At 47.8% G+C, this 19,424-nt stretch overlaps 5 protein-coding genes; 2 read left to right on the top strand and 3 right to left on the bottom strand.

Annotated features, from left to right (window-relative positions):
• Positions 1-468: 468 nt before the first annotated feature.
• FFUJ_12175 (uncharacterized protein) lies at positions 469-3,171 on the bottom strand (the record flags this gene model as incomplete). XM_023581749.1 has 5 exons in its annotated part: positions 469-1,813; positions 1,863-1,948; positions 2,436-2,631; positions 2,688-2,983; positions 3,043-3,171. The coding sequence occupies 5 exons, from the start codon at positions 3,169-3,171 to the stop codon at positions 469-471; spliced, it is 2,052 nt and encodes a 683-aa protein (XP_023434399.1).
• Positions 3,172-4,787: 1,616 nt separating this feature from the next.
• On the bottom strand, positions 4,788-6,271 carry FFUJ_12174 (related to G protein coupled receptor like protein; the record flags this gene model as incomplete). XM_023581748.1 has 3 exons in its annotated part: positions 4,788-5,640; positions 5,689-5,955; positions 6,006-6,271. The coding sequence occupies 3 exons, from the start codon at positions 6,269-6,271 to the stop codon at positions 4,788-4,790; spliced, it is 1,386 nt and encodes a 461-aa protein (XP_023434398.1).
• Positions 6,272-12,075: 5,804 nt separating this feature from the next.
• FFUJ_12173 (uncharacterized protein) lies at positions 12,076-12,520 on the top strand (the record flags this gene model as incomplete). XM_023581747.1 has 2 exons in its annotated part: positions 12,076-12,176; positions 12,220-12,520. The coding sequence occupies 2 exons, from the start codon at positions 12,076-12,078 to the stop codon at positions 12,518-12,520; spliced, it is 402 nt and encodes a 133-aa protein (XP_023434397.1).
• A 678-nt stretch (positions 12,521-13,198) lies between these two features.
• On the top strand, positions 13,199-14,077 carry FFUJ_12172 (uncharacterized protein; the record flags this gene model as incomplete). The annotated part of the gene is made up of 1 exon (XM_023581746.1): positions 13,199-14,077. One exon carries the CDS (start codon positions 13,199-13,201, stop codon positions 14,075-14,077), a length of 879 nt encoding a protein of 292 aa, XP_023434396.1.
• Positions 14,078-16,424: 2,347 nt separating this feature from the next.
• Positions 16,425-18,887, bottom strand: FFUJ_12171 (uncharacterized protein; the record flags this gene model as incomplete). The annotated part of the gene is made up of 1 exon (XM_023581745.1): positions 16,425-18,887. One exon carries the CDS (start codon positions 18,885-18,887, stop codon positions 16,425-16,427), a length of 2,463 nt encoding a protein of 820 aa, XP_023434395.1.
• Between the last annotated feature and the right edge of the window lie 537 nt (positions 18,888-19,424).

Below are 19,424 nucleotides of genomic sequence, written 5' to 3'. Positions count from 1 at the left end.
AAAGATGAAGGTCGTTACTGATTTGTGCTTTTGCGCTGCAGTTTCTCCTATTCGGGATTTATTTGAAAAGAAAAGAATAAAGGGCAAGGGCCCTTTTTAGAGGAAGATGACACATGATGGAAAGAAAGGGGTACAACGCAAGGATAGGTATATGGCTGGATTTGTTCACAGAGATAGAAGCAAGTTTTTTATTTTGAGATTATCAAGTGAGCAACTGTGACAGGATTTATTTGTAAGGGGATTGTATGAGAAGACGAATGGTAGAACACTTCAAGATAGAATTCAAGGTATCCTCTGTCGAATTGCACTTGTATGGGTTAGTACCCGATAACCTTGACCGTGTTTCGTATTCTAAAACTCTTGCTCGCTTCTTCTGCGCTCGAATCGAATAAATGTTGTAACATCTTTACATGAGCCCTCATGCACTCTTTTCTGAAGATTTGCCTTTATACCCAAGGATGCCTGCCACTAGCCTTGTTCCCAGGCTGCTTGAGCTTCATCCTGACCTACGACCTGTGGGTCAGAATCATCCGAGTTTTCGGATCCCTCTTCACTGACTGATTCTCCATCATCGAGTTCCCATAAGTAGCCGTGTTTGGATGGGATCTCCCAAACCGGGGTTGCGAGTTCTTCTTCTAAGTCCAGTAGATGACCCTCTACATCTTCTGTTGCTAAATCCCATTCCGCGTGCTGAATTCGCTTGTCGACAGCTCGATACCAAGAAGCCAGATTTTCACGCTCCCACCGTTTCTCTTTTTCGACCAACAAGGCTAGATGTTCTCGTGCGACTACAATGTCCTGCTGCTGCAACGCGCCGAGCACTCGCTCAAGATTCTGAACATCATTCTGTAGGGCTTGATCTCTAACGTCTTGATAAAGCTCGACAAAAGCTTCTTGCTCAGCGAGACCAGGCTTACGAGCTCCTACCAAGTCCCATTCATCCGTAGCATGAGAGATTTTGACGAAATCATCAAAGGGTGTGTCGCCGTATGAGTCTTGCAGATATGGGTTGATGCCGGAAAGGTCCAAGATAGAAAGATACCGAAGTAAATCTAGTGAAGCTTTTCTGGCTACAAGATGCAGCACGTTCTGAGAATCGCAATTAGAAACATTGATAGAGCAACCTGCATTTACCAAAGCTCTGGTAGCTTCCAATTTATTGAAAGCAATTGATCCAAGGAAAGGGGTATGTCCTTGATAGTCTCGTGCTTCAAGGTCAGATCCTGCCACGAGCAGCATCTCAATGGCTGCTTGGATGTCTTGATGGTTGGTGCTTTCAGACCCGGCTACCCCATGAAGTGGCGTGTCTCTAAAGGCATCTCGCTGCTTTACTGATGCTCCCGCCGCGAGCAAGAGGCTGATGACCTCCGGTTCAGCTTCTATAGAAGCGTGATGTAGTGCTGTCGCGCCTTCCACATCGCACAAACTGACGTTAGATTTTGACTTGAGCAACATCTTTACAGACTCGACGTTTTGTTCCTTGACTGCGACCATGAGAGGTGACCATCCACGATCAGATTGTTGGTTAACATCAGCTCCTGCTGAAATGAGATCTTCCATGGACTTGATTTGGTTTCTCCTTGTTGCAAGAAGAAGAGGGGATTCGCCAACGCCATCAATCGTGTTGATAGCCCAAGGTTGATCCTGTAATGCTTCTTGTAGATCTGCGCATTGCAAGATCGCCTCGTGAACCTTGGTCGTTGTCACTTCAGAAATATCCCGACAGAGATCGAGAACCTTTTGAATGAGGTAAGTCTGCTTATCATTGAGCTTAGAGTATCGTAGTGTTAAGGCGGCAGTAATCGCCACACGTCTATCAATTAATTACTGAGCTTGTTCGATTAACGTAGTTAACAACTGACCTGGGTAACCCAACCTCAGTCAGGATACTCTTCCATATATCTAGAAGAGCCTCTAAAGAAGAGTAAAGTTGTTGGTCAAGAGAATGCTGCTTCTGTTAGCGCACGCTGACTACTCAGTGGCGGCTTGGGGGATATTGACCAACCTCTATGAGTCCCATGCCACAAATATCCGTGTCATGAGGGTAAACGCCACATGCAACCACTGATCTCCTGACCAACTGGCTCGAGTCTTTTTGGTCAAACCACACCATAGAGTCCTCTTCAATCGATCTAAAGGGGCGTAGGGCGCAAGTCAATCCAGAAAGGCTGCTATAAGACGCACAAATCTTGAATGTCCTGATGAGAAACCATTTCGGAACTTGATACTCCATTTTCAAAGCCGTGTTTCCTACAGCAGCATCCTGGATCTGAACATTTCTTTCGAGACGAGCTATTACAATGCACAAGCCAAGACCCAAGGAGTGAGTGTGTCCAGCTAGAGCTTCGGTATTGACTCTCAGAGAAATGACATCGGCACTGGCATGTGGAGCCCGATGATGTTCTCTGTGTTGATACCGTAGAATGTATCTGTACAGATTCATTCATTTGTTCCAGATTGTTACCATGGTCATCGCTGATAACTACTGCGTCTGGCTCCGGTGTATGAGCGTCCTGAAATTGTTGAACTGATGCTGGATTCTCTATTCCTTCTGGTAGCTGCAAAGAATTTGGCGAGCTAGTATGCATTGTATACATGTTTAGCATTATCTGTCTCATTTCTGCCTGAAATCTGTTCACCTGTCAATACAGAGGGCCAGAGCTAGATTCTATACATGGTACACTTACCTAATATCGCTGGATACGCGCGACGAGTTCAGAGCAAAGTGAAGAGTTTCTTTGGCTTGGCACATCCTCTGTTGAAGCTTCTTGATGTCACTTTTCTCTACAAGCCACTTTCTCTTCCTTGTCTTGCTCATTTTGTTCCCATCTGGGTCACTCTCGCGAGAACATATCCGTAATAACGCCTCGAGTTCTGCGGTGATATCATGGAGGTTTCGCGCTGCAGTGGTGATAAGGTCTTTTTCCATTGCTGTAGGGGCCATTTTCGAGACAGCTTGCGCTATGGATTTGATCATGTCCAGCTAAGAATCGCATGTTAGTCCTGACCATAGCAAAGGTTGTCAGCAAGTGCGGAACCAACCTCATTCATCAGATAGTCAAAGTCCTTTTGAATATCCGGAATTTCTCGAAAAATAGAAACGGCATGCTTCCCAGCTGCCAAAGCCTGCACCACGGCGATAGAGCTGGCTATGGCACCAAGGACCTCCATCGGGGGCGATAAATTGTGTTTGTTCGCAAGAACGACTCGGTTAAGGCCGGGTTCGAAAGCTTTACGGAGAGAATAAGACCCCGATATGGAGGAAACAAGGTAATCTCGACTTTGGAAAAAAGGAAAATGGAAATCAGGCTCTCAAAATGCCTACTTGGTTGGGCGAACCACCAACCAACGACCAATCAGGTGTACATGCTCACAGCCTCGACCAGCGAACGTACTTAGCCAAGGCATACTGAGACAAGAACAATGAGATTTGCCTGGTGGGAGGCTGAGAGTTGGCATTTTATGTAACAATTTCCAAGTCTCAGACACAGTAATGCAACTTGATCTGAGGCACTGAGACGAGTTTGAATTGGCAGATTCGTACCTCCTTGGACGATAAATCTGAAATAGATATCCTTACTCCTTCTTGGAATTGGTTCTCTCCAATAGTCGAATATGAACAAATATAGCGATATCATTTCGATAAGACGCCTCTCGATAGCATAACTCATAACTGAAAATATCACAGGTGTTTTCAAAGCATCCCGAGCAATAAATTAATGAAGAAGGCGGAATTATCACATGGCATTTGAAATCTTCACAAAGTAACCAAATTATCGCCCTCTCTCTTCAACTAAAAATGTCTGGAACCCAATTGGACCCTGGAAAGCCACATCAGGCAAGTCTGTAGATGGCTTCATCTTCCCCGCAAACTACAAAAGCCCATCCCCGCATTTTTCACAATCCCTGACACTTCAAGATCATACGATGCCCCCACCAAGAATCTACATGCATAGGTACATCACAGAACAAGAGTACGGCTACGTCGAGACGACAAGCCCACTCTTGGGAGAGGCAGGAAAGTTTAAGACCTTTATTCTAAGTGACAAAAAGACTACGTTAAGTTTAGCATATATCAGAGGGCCCCTGGACCAGTCTATGTAAGCATCTTAATTTATTGTCAAGGGCTTTCTTTCTCCTTGAGGCCACCCTTGGCAAGCCACTGTCGATATCAAGGGACCTTAACTTAAGTGCCCATGTCACATCCTTGACGCCATCGTCCTTTCTAACACGCAGATTCCGCATCATCTGTCAATCTGATTGCGTGAGTGTGTTCCAGGGTCAAACTGTCAGTGCTTCCTCTGGACGACCGGGAATGTGTCGTCGAGGCATGGATATCAAGCCATCCTGTCCTTGCAGGTGCTAAACTAGCTCTACCTTACCTCGTGTTCCGCTCTTGACACAATGGAGTCACACTCCAGCCACGTGTGTTGAGCAACTGATTATCAAGCTTAAAATAAGGTTGATTCATATTCACGTGGCAGATATTAGTTTTTGAAACACAGTTCTGTATCACAAGATAGGCAAAGCAGACACGTTCGATCTGCGGTAAAAGCACGTAAATGGCTCTCCGACTTTGATCAGCATTTAAATACTATTTGTAACAATACTGGGTATCCATTATCCTCCATCTTTCGGCGCTGGTGAAACCAACAAATGTCTCCCAACAAACTCCCCCAAAGCTGTCTGGAGCACGCCTTGACCATCAAAGTCGTGTCTTCATTATATATAGTAACAAAAGAAAAAGGATATCTGCAGCATCGTTTCCAAGCAGACCCTTAGAACTGTTATACACGCACGTTGTCTCTCCGCTCATCGTCTGAAGTTGGCCGGCTCTCGTTGGCCAGTTCAGTCATACTTTCCGTTTCGAACTTATTCGATCGTCGGAACTGACCGAGGTTGTGTCGATGGTGGCTGGTCATTGTCCTTGCGTTATTGGCCCCGACCTCTGGTGCCATGCCGCCAACGAGCTCTGTCACATCCGGCCTTCGACCCATACGTAGGTCAGTAGCCAAGTTCTTGCACGCACTCCAAGATGTAACCATATAAATGAGGGCATTCCAAAAGCCCTGAAGAGGGAGCACAAAGGCACTCATGAACTCAAGCGGCACAGATGAGTTTTTGGTGTGGAATACTGAGTACACACGGTTGGCGCTTGATGGGACCCATGTGATCAAGATGGCTGTGAAGAACAGCAGGGCACACTTTGTGTATTGCCATGCTGCATTACTGAGTTCTCGATTCCTCCTTCGAGAAGGATTGCCTCCTGATCGTTGCTGCTGCTGCTGCTGTGCAGGAACTTGAACACTCGCCCGTGTTTGTTGTCGTTCAATAGGGAGAACTTCATCCCCGACGTCCCCGGAGCTAGGCTGCGCTGAGATGTGAACTGAGTATGCGTTAGAGCTGGGGTCACTAGGGTCGGGTGCTCGACGGCCCCCCATGGGCTGAAGATGAATCGCATTCGGAGTAACGACCTCTGTGGTGACTGAAACTTCTGTGGTCTTAATAGTTCCCAGATGATCTCCAGCCCCATAAGTCAGATCTCGATCGGTGGAGCTAAAATCATCAAGCTCCTGCCGCTTGCGATAGATGGTGCTACCAGCACGGATGTAGATAAAAAAGGTAATGGCAATGACAACCCTGTGATGGTCAGCGCCCACTCTAGAGTCAACGGGAACAATTACTTACCAGACAGGTCCGTAGAAAGTGATGATACGCCAAATATCCCACTCCATGCTCACCCAACACCACAGTGTGGCATTACCATACATTCGGTGTCCCTCCTCGTTCTTGATGAAGATGTATACGAAGGCTGGTACGAAAGGGATACCGTAACATCCGATGAGATAGGGAATCTCCATCTTCCGTAGTCTTCGGGCATCGAACTTGAAATAAAATGTCAGGTAGACATTGATGGCCATGGACAAGGTCCAGAAGGCATCGGCAGGCATGAACCTAACACAAGTTAGTGTCTAAGAGCATCGGTGTGGTGTAAGTGAGCCTACATCTGGATGAGGAAGGCCTGGAATTGACAGCCCACAGAATTTGGTGAGCCTATATAGGATCTTGACATCAATGTACCGACGTTGGTCATCATGTTGCCAAAAGAAGCATAAAATACCAGTCGGTTGATGGGTTTATGAAAGGCCTTCGATGACAAGAATGTGGCGATAATAAAGAGTGAGCCGAGCAATGAGAAGACGGAGCATGTCCGCTCAATGATACTCAGAGCGCGGAGCTGCGAGTTGGAGAGATGTTCGGCGGAAGACATGATGAAGGTATCGAGACTCGAGAGGATGGACGGTAGTTAACTTGGGTCTTGGTGGCAATGGCCAAGCAATTGGTGGTTCTCGTCGTCGAGCCGTGATGGGAATGGAGAGTCGGTTTTATCGATAGTTCACCATTCTCCCAGCGTCTACTCAATATTTATGATGAAGTGTTGTTGGATGAAAAGAGGGAGACGCAAGTCAAGTCCGATGCTTTATTGTCGGCCCAAGGTTGGTTGGTTGGTGTCCTCGATATAGAAGGAGCGTTGGTAAGCGTAACGGTCAAGTCCCAAAGCGTTCGAGGTTTGTGTCTAATAACAACCAATGCTACCAATGATTGCACATTCAGGCCAAAGGTGCAATCCCAAAGCGTGGCAAGCAGAGAGGAAACTATGCAATGACCAAGGGGGATGGGATGATTGGGTTTATAAAGAAAACTGCTGCAGATCACTATTGCATACACAATCGTAACAAAGAGGAGGGCGAGCAAAATGATGATGGCGGGGGGCGAGGGGGAAAAGCAAGATAGAAGTAAGGAAGAAGTAAGTGATAATTAGTCTAACCAAGAACCCGGCACAAAGGAAGACCTGCTAGCAAGTATGTAAAGGAGGGTGGAGTAGATCTGTATGTAATATGGCTCGCGGAGAGACTGAGAGGCGAGGGCATGGCATGGCGTGCATATGCCCAAAGAGGAACACGGACAGAGCAAGACAGTCGGTGGTGATGTTGGCGCTTATGCTTATGACATGGGGTGTGGGAGGGTACAATAGACAAGTGATGAACTCGACGAGGATCCCCTGTAACCCTTGAGCTGAAGAAGGACAAGCCTAAAGTCGATGTCTTATCCATGTCCCGGGGAATGCATGGGAATGAGAAATCTGTAAGACGGGCCAGTCCAGTTCGGGCTCCACAGCTGCTGATGTGGTATCCGCAGATCCTACAGCAAAAGAAAGAGAGCCAAAAAAGATATGGAGACCCTTGAAGAACGGACATGTTGCCGACGTAAGCAAGTCATACATTTACCCAGCGCCTCCTGAAGCCAATAGCATGGGAGAAGGATCAAAGTTTCAAGCCACGGCGCTCTCGCCTAAAGAGGTATGATAGCACAGCATCTTGTGTCAAGTCTGCACAGCGAGGGTATCACAGAAACGAGGAGAGGTGAGTGAGATGTTCTGTTTTGATCAAGTGATGATGCTGCATTGGCTTAGACTGAGAATATCCCAGCATCTGCCGAAGATCCCCCAGAAATGATAATGGAACCATGCTTGCATATCCCGGGCATGAGGAATTAAAACCACGCACGTCAAAGATCGATCAGTGGTGAGTGATATTGGTAATTGGTTGGTCGTCATCTGTTGGACCAGAAGTGAGAGAGAGGATGGCGTCCAGCCCCAGATCTTCACAGGTGGAGTTTAGCGCAGTTTGTGGAGAGACCCCACTAACTGCACTGGCCAAAGTCTGGAAAATCATTCAACTCATCTCATCTCAATCAGTGCAAAACACGACATTTGTGTTGGTCAGCAGTGGATTCAAGATGAGCATTGACATTTTATTCTGAATCAATTAATAAAAGCCAGATCGAAAAAAGAAGGCGACAACTCATCTGCCGTCATAGTTCCAGGAACGGCGCCCCCTTTGCCGGCCCTTCTTTTAGCTGCCTTGACGCTCACTCACCTAGGTACCTTACACACGGCACAGACAGAACCGCCCCTGAACATCCCCTAAAAGAACCCTGGGCTAGTGCGTGAAGGACAAGGCATGGACCAAAGCCTCCTATCAAAGGATTTGCAGCTGACATCGAGTCAACTCTATGTCTGAAATGCTCCGAGCACATGGCCGCCAGGCACTTTGATAGTAAAGATCATCGCTGCCAGTGGATTTTGTTTCAATTGACTTATTCATTCACTGTCTGTTCGCATGTGCTAAAATGCTTCTCTCCTTCTATCTTGGTCTTGGCGCTGTATATCCTGATATCCCCATCGCAGAGACCCTCCCCCGGATTCTTCTCTGTCTCGATGGCTCGTGTGAGCTCCTTTCCAGCGTCGACGTTGCGCTTGGCACGCGGGGATTCTGCTGCGTCGACTGGCTTGGCTTTACGGGGACTCGGTTGCTGTAGACGCTTGGCATCTGGGGGAGAAGAGACAAAGTCGCAGAGCGAGATATGGGGAACGGTACTCCGTAGATGGGGGGAGAAAGAGAGGGTCCGGAATTAACAAGAGCCGACGATCACCTCCTCTAGGACTTGTAAATCGAATCAATAGCGCGAGTCGTTGAAGAAAAGAGTGTGGATATCTCAGATGCCTTCTTTTCCGTCCTGTCTCCAGAATCAAAACTCACTGAGCACTCACCGTCCGCTAAAATGCTCATCACAATGACTAACGGGCCGTATATGCCGAGAATCGGTTCATTCGTCCTGTGCCGTCCAACTCCAACGTTGCTCGTTGTCGCTTTGACCGCCAGGTGGAACTTGTTAATGAGCCAGGCCGCTTGGCTTACGCTTGCCAAGCCACTCAAGCTCAATGGCAGATATCGTCTTTGTCTTGTGTCATATGAACTCCCTTTTAGTCGTATCCTTCACGTGAAGCCGAAGAAATTGAAAATCGTTATTTCCGCACGCCTCACTTTTCCCTTTCCCGTCTCTGTTTTACAATCTAATTGATTAATGACTCGAGTCAAGCCAAATGTTTCTGTTTCCCGCCTTTGAACGCCTCTGCCGTTATCCGGTAGAGCCTTTTACTCGCGCCGGTTGATTAACCACGTGCGTTGGACGAACATCGTTCCCATGCTTGGAAACGATCGCTGAGAGATGCCACGCGAGCAACAAGGCAAGGCAGGGCAAGACAAAACAGGGCAAGGCCTGCTGCAGTAGCCAGCAGGTAACATGTCGACTATCGTGTCACATCGTTTGCATGAGAGCGGTCTGCTTGTTTCCCCTATCCCAGTATCAGTCGTAGTGCTCAAGCCACCTCAAGATCTATTTGTCCTGAAGGATCAAGTTACCCGTGAGCTATATCATTATGCCACGTTGTTTATATCAGCCAAGATGCTGTCGTAAGGTCTAGACTTTGGGACTATTAGATCCTCCTATAGCACCCTCTTAAACAACAAGTATGTGGTATCGTGCCATCACAGACGCAAGCTGACGGCACAGTCTCGAATCCTTGTCTCATCAACCTCAAGACCCCGGATTTCATCTTTTTATCCCGCCCGCCGGACTGGCATCCATCTTAATCTGGCCCATTGCATTTGCTTTTTGCCGTCCCCGCATCCCATCACATCCCATCCCATCTTACCCATCGCAGTCCACTCTGGTGGGTAGACAGACTAACAGTACTGTACGGAGTAATGGCAATCCAAACTCGTTCGACAATCTCAGATTTCTCGTAACAAACTCCCAGAATCTGGGGTGGCGAAACCTGGGGTATCTTGAACCGTCAGTCTGGGGTTTCTTGGCTATGACCTCTTTGACTGCCGCTCATTCATCGTTTTGGCAACTGAGCACCGAATTCTTTGCCCTGAAACGTTAGCTCCCCGTGGTCAGGCATCCAATTAGTCTCCAAACATTGACGCACCAACACCGGTCAAATTAATGCCATAAGGCGCGTTCCAGCTAGCCTCCATTTTGTCCAAGTTAGCCTGTTCGGCTAAATAAATGCACCAACGATAGCCTCATTTCTGAGCCATGCGTCGGAGCTTCTTCTGTAAACATCAATTGACTTTCTCGCCTCGTAAGGCGCAGACACTTATGAGTTCTTTTGTATGTCTTCTTTCCTGTGCCTCAGGTCAAGTCAATAGTTGATAGCCTCTGAATCCTTCTCGGGTCCATGATTTGGAGTCATTATCATTAAGCTTACCCCTTTTCCACCTCCTTTCGTCATCCAATATCAACATGTCCGTTATCGCACTTTTTGAACAAGGAGACACTGCCAAGCTGTCTGATGAACATGTTCCAGACTCGACTCACGAGCCAGAAGTTCCGGAGCTTCAGAGCCAAGCACCTGAACTAGTTAGCCTCCACGTTGCATCAAGACCCCGGGCATATCCTTGTTGTCAAGATTATGCTTCAAACTCTGTTTCTTCTCTAAATCCTCTCTCATCGAATCCATCGATACGTGATACCATGCTCTTCCCGACCAGGATCCTCTCTGTTGCCTCCCGCTCCCCCCTAGCCCTCAAAACACGATGTTTTGTAGTTTCCTGGTCAGCGAAGCGAAGTCATCGTAAGCACAATGGACGGCTTGACGCATCAAGGGCAGGCAGCACTGCCACATGGATGTCGGGGTGGACGATTCGCATCACACAACTAAGCCAAATGGATAAAGTCGTTCCAGGTGCATCGGGCTTTGTCATCTTCACGATTTGTCTATCATGTTCCTTGCATCGGACTCCAACTCTTTCCTTCCTAGGCAGGGTCCCAAGTGGCTCCCGGTTCGTGATGCTTGTAGACCGATTCGCGACAAAGCCTTTTTAAAAGACTGATTGACAATGCTACAGTACCAGTATGTACTGAGCTCTTCTAGAGCCCCTGGCTCGTTTATCAACTTGATATGTAATCGATACTATCCTGAATATGGTCACGGTTTCGAGGAAAGCAGATCTCCCCCTGGTTTTCAAGAAACCTCGAGATCCTTTGGCAAGTATCACGGCGTCGCCGAAACTCTGGCCAAAGTCCCTGGTCACAAACAGGCATGCTGCTATAAACAGTCGCTTCCATGTTTGCCCAGAAAACCCCTCGAGCCTGAATTCTTCTTTTTAGTCATAAGAATCCAAAGTCCGCACCGGCTTCGATGCACCCGTGATGACTCCAGGGTCTTCACCGTTTGACCTTCTGTCATCTACCGCATCGAAGGAGGCTGGGCTGTTACGACTGCGGGTTGATAGCCCAAATGGGAAGAAAGTTTCCTTGGCTGTTTCTTGTCTTTACTTTCTCGCTTCTCCTTCATTAATCCGTTGTCAACCCTCAAAAATAGAAATAGCCGAAGCAACAGCAAAGGAAACTTGGTAACACGAGAAGACGCCAATGAATACAACTCATTCCTTTCAGCTCAAGTCAGAGATATAGTGAACTCCGTGGCAAAATGATGCAGTTTTGTGACCGGTCTGGACAGACAGATACTTGAAGGGTTTCAATCAAGACAAAGAGCGCGATACAGGTTGGACATTGGGACAATAGCCATAAACAATCACCGACACCTTTACGTGTTTTAGAAGTAATACACATGTAAGAACCCGATCTGAAATCATTTGTACTGGACCGCTGTTTGGTACATAGAGCCATGAGGAGTTACCCTGTGCATCGGCAGTCGCCTGGGAATGATGTGAATTGCTCTATTTCGCAGGTTGTTCCTTAGATTACCAAGTAACACGTAATTGTCATATTTAATTGTAGGGTGCACATCTCGTTCTTGATGATAGTTGACTAGTCTTAGTGAAAATGAAGCCCTGGCAAACAAAAAAGCATCCAGGCAGGATAACTTTCTTCGTTCATCAAAGAAAGCAGCCTAGAATAGGCTCCACCATGAGAAGAAAGGTTAATGAAACAAATCTATGAGGGAATATATGTAAATGAAGTCATCTGCGGACTGACCTGTATCTCTTACGGCTCGCGATGTGATATGTTGTCTAACTCACCCACATCCGCCTCTGATGATCAGCTTAGAACCAAAGTCTTATCTGAATCGCCACACGATAAAGACATGCGGGAACCTTTTGTAACTGATGAATGCTTCCTGTCAAATACCGAGTCCTCCCGCACCGTCATTACTACCGTCACCAGTGTCTAGGACGATCTAATATAACCTTGATCATTATGACCAAGGGACAACGGGCAAAGATTCCTGTCAAAGCCAACAAGACATTCAAAAAGCCCAGACCAAAGTCAAAGCCAAAGCCAAAGTCACAGTCACATAGGTAATTGATTGAACCCAAAGGAAGATCTTATGCTGACCAGCAGATTAACAACCGTCGAGAAACCCCAGGAGGGCCAGGTTTGCAACATTATCCAGAAAGCGTTGATAGTACTGCATAACGCCGTCTGCAATAAATGTAAAGATATATCGGCAGAGGTGCAAGAGTCCTGCTATCGTGTTGGTAACTTCCATACACGTGTGCTCGACTTTACCTTGGAGGTTGGTATCGATGGGCAAAATGTAGAATGCATGGATTGGCAATGGGAACCAACGATTCCTGTTCACCTGGTTCGTACGGTCTATGAAGAATCGTGTTATCCCGAGGGAGCGGTCACGAGGTCTTGAGATATGAGCAATTCACAAATACCTTAGGGAATATCATGTCATGATAGGCCTTGTCACTAATCAATATGACCGCAACTTGAAGTCAATGGTGCTTGGGGATCATTTGGCTCGATACATGCATTTAGGGGAAATTGCGTCTGAACTGAAGATTTGTTGTTGTTAGTCTGGGTATAGAGCCTCCTATACCGAGTTCTTAAGAAACTTCACTGCCCAGCAAAGATGTGTTGACCAACTGCGCGGAACCTTTTCAGAGATGGTGTTAACACTCTGGGATCGATATCCGCAAAGGAAACTCATGGTGTACTTTGATCATGCCTCGTTTTGCTTCAGCATGACGGGAGAGGGTATACAACCCTGTACACACGAGCCACCCTCACTTTCCACAAGGTAGATGGGCTTTTTGCGCTCTCTACCTACCTAAGGTGCCCAGTATCTACCTCCCTACCTTGGGTACACTGACATTCGCCGACACGGTATCCGATAAACAAATCTCGGAAGGCAGTAAAACATCCCCTGGCTGTTATAAGTAAGGGGACCTCCTTCTCTTATACAGACAATCTTACCAAAGCTAAACCTCTATTATCCCAACACCTGGCTTCAATTCCATCCCAACACTCAGATGGACAAATCTTTATATCTTCATTCTACCATTACCTCTCGTAGTTCTATCTCCCAGCCATGGAAGATGTAGGACTAAGGACAGTCGTAGCGGCAGCCACGGCAGCAGAAAATCCTACAATCCCTTCAAGTACCTACAACCACACAACTCTTCCGAGCAACACTTATTCTTCCGATCAGTCTTGTGATCCATCGCTCTCTAGCCGTCCTTCTTTACCTTGGACCCCTTATTCTGAATCTTCCATTGGGCTAGACAAGGACTCGATCGATGATCATCATTCACGATTCTCGCATGTGCACACCCCGGAATCTTCCTATGGGACAAGGCCACCATCAGTCAATGAGGAAGCCATGCGCTATCATCGAAGACGGCAGGGAAAGTTTAAGATCCTTGAAGAGAGGTTTAACCCAAGCGACCGCTACAGGCGTTCTCATCGTGGACGCCGTGGTCGCCATGCTCACTCTAGCCATCGTCAACCGCAGCGCAACGAAAGACGTAGTAGCACAAATACAGGGTGTCTGCGATCTTCCAAGCATATAGAAAACCCAGTCGACATAGTCCTAGAACCTCAGCCAGACAAAACCAAGGTTGCAGGTGACAAATTGACCAAGAAAACTGTGAACAACGGCACGACTTGGCCACGCATCAGTCAAGGCCTGGGACTCGGAAAATCCAAAAAGAACGAACAGCCGAAAGAACAACCACCTGTTGAAGCTGAAGATGTACCGAAGAAAAAGAGCAAGTGGAAGTTCTGGACCAAGCAGCCACCTGGTGACGATGCTGAGGCTAGTGATGCTCTAAAGACGCCAGACCCCAACGGCGAACCTATGTTCTTAGTCACCTCAGATTCAAGACCAAGCTTACTCGAAGCGCATGAGGAAGCTCCTATTTCTGTTCACCTACCTACTGTAATGAGACGAGTATCCAGAGGGGAGTGATCGGAGGCATGTGTTGGAACAGAATTAGGCCAGTTTGGATAATCGAAGGATACAAAGGATTAGGACCTCTAATTATTTCTCCAGTACAATTATCTCTACCTAGTAATCATGAGATACCAACTTGCTATGTTGTGATCGTGACAAGTGGCCCAGTGCGGATATGTGCAACACCACGTAGGACACAACCATGTACCAAGTTCCTGTCCCTCTCAGGAGATCATGGCTTATCAGAAACATCAAAGCGCCCCGGAAAGTCAAGGCATCCTATATTTGACGTTAAAAAGTGTGAGGCTTAGGCCGACACAAGGTCGATATAGACTTCAACACCAACATGAAGTCCCCCAAAGCACAGAACCAGCATCAAGGTATGGAGACCACTTTGTTCGAGACCTTGGGCTCTCAGCTCAAATTGAACGAGCCGATTTTTACCCTCGTGAAAATACCAGCATGCACGTCATCCCCAGAATGGTGTAAATCGCCCCCATTCAGCCATATAGCAGAGCCGCACAAACATCGCGACCTGTTCTCCTCTGGCTTTGGAAATCCGAGCATTATCGCAACGCACCCTTTCCAACAGCTGTATGACGTCGGGGACAGCTCGAGGGGATGAGCCCCCACGAGAATGGCTTGGTGGAAGGCCGGTATGAAGCGGCTTTTGAAGGGTCTGGCCTGGAAAACGTGGGGAAGTATGTTTTGCATGTGGTTTTATGGTTAGTCTGGTGATTGTACTGTGCTGATATGGGGTAGCTTACCTAGTACCTTTGGACTGGGCTATCTGCTGTTATTTGAGAGTGAATTATATGGTTCAATTTCTGTTTCACTTTGATAAGCTATCGATAAAAATAAGGTAGGCAGACTCTGCTTAAGGCGATGACCTGCATTGTAAATGTCGTGATCGTTCACTGTCATAAACAAGATGTGCACATTTACAAGCGTGCTCACATCATCCCGTCCCGTCCCCCAGCCTTACGGGGTAAAATGCTAAGATGGGGGAATCATTGTTAGTCAAAACACTTGGTCATCCATCTCTGGCACACCTACAGACAGTACAGTACAGCGCACTTTGAGGAGATTAATTGTGCTCCATTTGCTGCTACTGCACGGGCGCTTTGTCTCAGCACCTCAGCTGCACATAGAGCCTTCGCCAATCAATCCTGAGCGCCTAACACATTTTTGTAATTTACCAAACCAAACTTTCATACAAACCCATGAGCCAGAAAAACAAATGAGACTTGCCGCAGTGGCACGACATGACAAATGAGACAGTAAGAAAATGACACCCATTTTCCACATGATGGAACCAACCAAGCCAGACCGAACCAGAACCAGAACCAAAACCAAAACCAAAACCGAAGTCGAAATCAAAATCAAAATCAGAATCACAAACGAGGAGGTAGTTCCTAGTCACATGCCTCCTCCTCTCGGCCGTTTGATGCACACTCCCCCACCTTCACTTGGGCGAACCGAGAGGGGCTTGGATGGCGTCCAAGTACCAGTACAAACAAGCAATTCCTTTTCTTCCGTCGCTAGACGGTCAAAGTGGAGTAATTTGGATCTCTCCCCCCCTTCCCCCCGCGAGGCTCGTCCCGAACCCTCTCATCTCGTGGCCGCGGGCCCACCGTTAGAGCTTCAGGACCCGCCTGTTTGCGGGAACTATTCATTCGTGGTGGGGAAACTACAGTATGAAAAAGAACAAGAATTACAATGGAACGGTTCGAGCCATTCTCGTGACAATTCAGAGGCCATTTCCACTACTCGGCAAGTAGTTAGTTAGTTTCTCTCTATAAAGATCAATAACACCCCAAACCATCAAACATCAAACATCAAACATCAAACATCACGCAAATAATAATGATGCTCGCCTCCACTACTCAAAACACCACACGCCAACCAGTCAAATAACCCTTATTATCTTCACCTTTTAAACAAGAACTTTAACCAATCTACATACTCTTTTCCATAATACGAGCCCAAGGGTATAAACATCCGGATACATTACCTCCTTTCTCAAAGTCCAATAACAACAAGAATGGGGTATATGACATTGCTTGCGCCAGAAACAAACCAAAAAAACAGCAAACGTTAACAAAAACACGCTGAAAGAAGTAGAAAAAACAGACTCAAGAATACCGTGCTGACCTAGGTTTCTGCCTAGTCCTGTTTTGCACCAGACTGGAACTGGTCTGCTCAGATCTTAACCTGAAGATAAGCAGATAACCATCTTTGACCACCAAATGGAAGCCGAAACATATTTTGACACAAATGAAAACAAGAGAGAGAAGGGAAGCAAAAGGATGGAGACAACAGAATGAAATATAGCCATAGCCTCACAGCATTGGCAATCTCGTCACCAGGTAGAGTGTGCGACACTGCTCGAGGTCAATAGACTTTGTCTACCGCCCGACACGCCTGGGGTATAGGTCACTGCCCTTGAGAGCTGGTTCGTTCCAATTCTTGAACCATCATTGGAGTGTTCGCTTGTTACAAGCTGCATCATGTCTTCTGGTAGTTCTGCACCCTCGTCGTTCCACCAATAGTGCAGGACATCACTCTGCCAGCGATCAAGATCGCGGATCTTGAGTCCCCGACTCTTGGTGAAGGTTGTATGGAGAAGCAGCGCATTCACTGACGATAGCCTAAGCTGGTGCAAAAGCCATCTATTAATAAAATCACCCTTGCCACCCTCGCCATGATCCAGCATGAGCCGATCGATTGAATACTCCTTGGACGCGAGCTGCATGCGGCTTGGTTTCACCGGGTCAGTCACCGGTAGGGCTGCTGCTGCCTTGAGTGCATCACGCGGTGTGAGGGGGAATTCGTCAGCCATAACGTGTTCAGGCTGGCTCAGAAGAACAGGGAATGTGGGATGTGCCAGGTCTGTCCGGCTGCGCAGGATCACGGAGGCGTCATCGAGTTCTATGTCCTCGTACCCATTTTCAGGATTGAGAAGATAAGCAACGCGTGACGACAAATGCTTTTGCATCACTCCCTTTTCCTCGCACAGCTTTCGGAGATCAGTTACTTGTCGCTGCAGGCTGGTGACACTATTGCGCATTTCTTGCTCTTCCAGCGGAAATTCATCGAAGAATTCGATCTCAGCCTCGTTCAAGTCCATACCCGCGGCTGCCTTCATCTTTAATTCTCCCTCATGCTGCTCCTTGAGAAATAGTAGCTCGTCAAGCTCTTCCTTGGCGTTCTCAAGGTCACCGACTGCAGCCATGAGGTCCAGATACTTGGGATGCAGATCCTCGGATGGGCCATCAGGAGATATGCCTATTAGATCATTGGGAACATTCTTGTCTTCCTCATGCTTTTTGTCGTCTTCGGCAGGCTGTTCGAGAGGAACGGCTTGGCCAACCGCGAGCAAGCTAAAGAATCGAATCTCCAGCCTGTTGAGAATTTCCTCTTCTTCATCCAAGGTGATCTCAAGATCTTCGTAATCGTTTTCATAGGCTTGGTATTCAGTTCTCAGCCGCTGCAGCTCTGCCAGATGCCGTTCCAGAGCGGCAGGTCCTGTTACTATCTGCCCTTGTTGAGCAATCAGCATAGGTCGAACGACACCCATGAATGTATTGTCTGCATCGTCCCTCTGTCTCCTCAACTCTCGTAGTCTTTTTCGCTTCTTGGCCATTTGGCTCTTGATGTCGTTCAACTTGACCCGTTGATCTTTGAGTTTAACCCAGAGCAGCTCTAGAGTATCCTCAGGAGGGGCAGACCCTTTCGATCGATGACTTCTGCTACCCCTGGTGGTTTCTAAGATAGGATCGAGGCTGGTGCTCAGTTCTAGGCGATCTTTCGGGGCGCGATCACGCTCGTATTCAGATATCCAGTTGGTTATACGAGTTGTCATAGAAGTCTTGCGATTTCCTCCTTGTGGATTCAAATTGGATGCTGTAGGATACAGAGGGGGAAACTGACGCGAGTTTCGGAGGACAAGAGAGTCCTCATCGGACAGAGAATCAGAGAAAGATACCTCATCATCAATCAACCTCGGGATTGTATGGTTTGAAGATTGAGATGTAGAAGCGGTATCCCGAAGTTCGGGCTGAGTTGATGCTTTTGGGGCCAGCCGGATTGCCAGGTTACTCTTATTTCCCGACTGATGGGCGCTGTGTGGTGGTCCGAAGCTAACAAATCCTCTCGGTGGTCTCAAATTTGGTGTTTGAGTCTGAGTGGGCACATCACCGGGAGAATTGGGTGCAGAACTGAAGGTCATCCGAGGTGGTGGCGTCGGCAATGTCTGCTGAGATAGCCGCTGTGGAAGTGGAACCGTGTCAAGGTTGTATGTTAATGGTGGACGTAGATTTGTAGTGGCGATGAAATTGCCAGGTGGTGGTTGAGGTAGAGGCGGAGGCGGTGGTAGATAGAACGAGGGGCGACTTGACGCGTGCGGGGATGATGGCGATGATACAGTTGGAGGTCGAAGATAGAATAGGGGTGGCGGAGGCGGTGGAGGAGGAGGCGGATTGTCAAGGCCAGGTTTCCATGGTGGAGGAGGATGAGAAGGCGGAGGCGGACCCGACATGTCTATTACGCTGGCCTGAGTAGACGGTGCTTGGTTGTTGGAAAACACCGTCTCAACTTCAGACATAGGGAAGCTTGTCGAGACATGAATCGGGTTTGATGGCGGTAGAGCATCGTGGATCGGATAATGTCCCTCGCCCTCAAGCTCATGCCGGTAGCGGGAATTGCCATGGGTCCCAGGCACGGGAAGAGGCGAGGTCGAAGAATGAGGATATTGGTGATGCGAGTTTTGGTGGATTCGGGCGTAGCTCGAGTGGTTGTGGTTGTCGTACGCTACGGCCTCCATCGACGTACGTAAGATCAACAGAGCTAAGATAAGGAGACGAACTCATTAGAACTGGAGGCGGCTTGTCCATTTCTCTCTTTCAGATAAACGGATGCGACGATCAATGCTGAGTCGATCGTTGAGGCTCTTTGCAATGACTGTCGACGAAAGGGAGAGGGAAAGGGAGATGACAAGGAAATGAAGACAGCCAAAGCCAGCCAGGGATTTGATTTGCTTTTTCTTCATTTGGCGAGATAGCATAACTTGGGGCGGACGGCATAGCTCTCTGGCGGCTGATTTGCGCGTTGGAATGAGATGGTGACACACAACAAGGTTCAGTTTCTAGGGGAAACATCCCGGCATCCGGGGGGCAGCGGCCACTAAAGGCTAGCGACAGTTAGCGCCTGAATGTGAGGAAAATGCATGTGGGAGCTTCTGATTTATCCATTGGCGATTACGCGACAAAGCAAGTCCAGCACTTGTCATCTCATGATCTGGACTGACCAAATAAGAACGTGACAGCAGAGCGAGGGAGGGGGAGCTATGAGTCTACACAGA

Source organism: Fusarium fujikuroi, chromosome FFUJ_chr08, assembly GCF_900079805.1.
Source record: "Fusarium fujikuroi IMI 58289 draft genome, chromosome FFUJ_chr08".
Taxonomy (NCBI): Eukaryota; Fungi; Ascomycota; class Sordariomycetes; order Hypocreales; family Nectriaceae; genus Fusarium; species Fusarium fujikuroi.
This window is presented reverse-complemented; position numbering and strand designations above follow the sequence as displayed.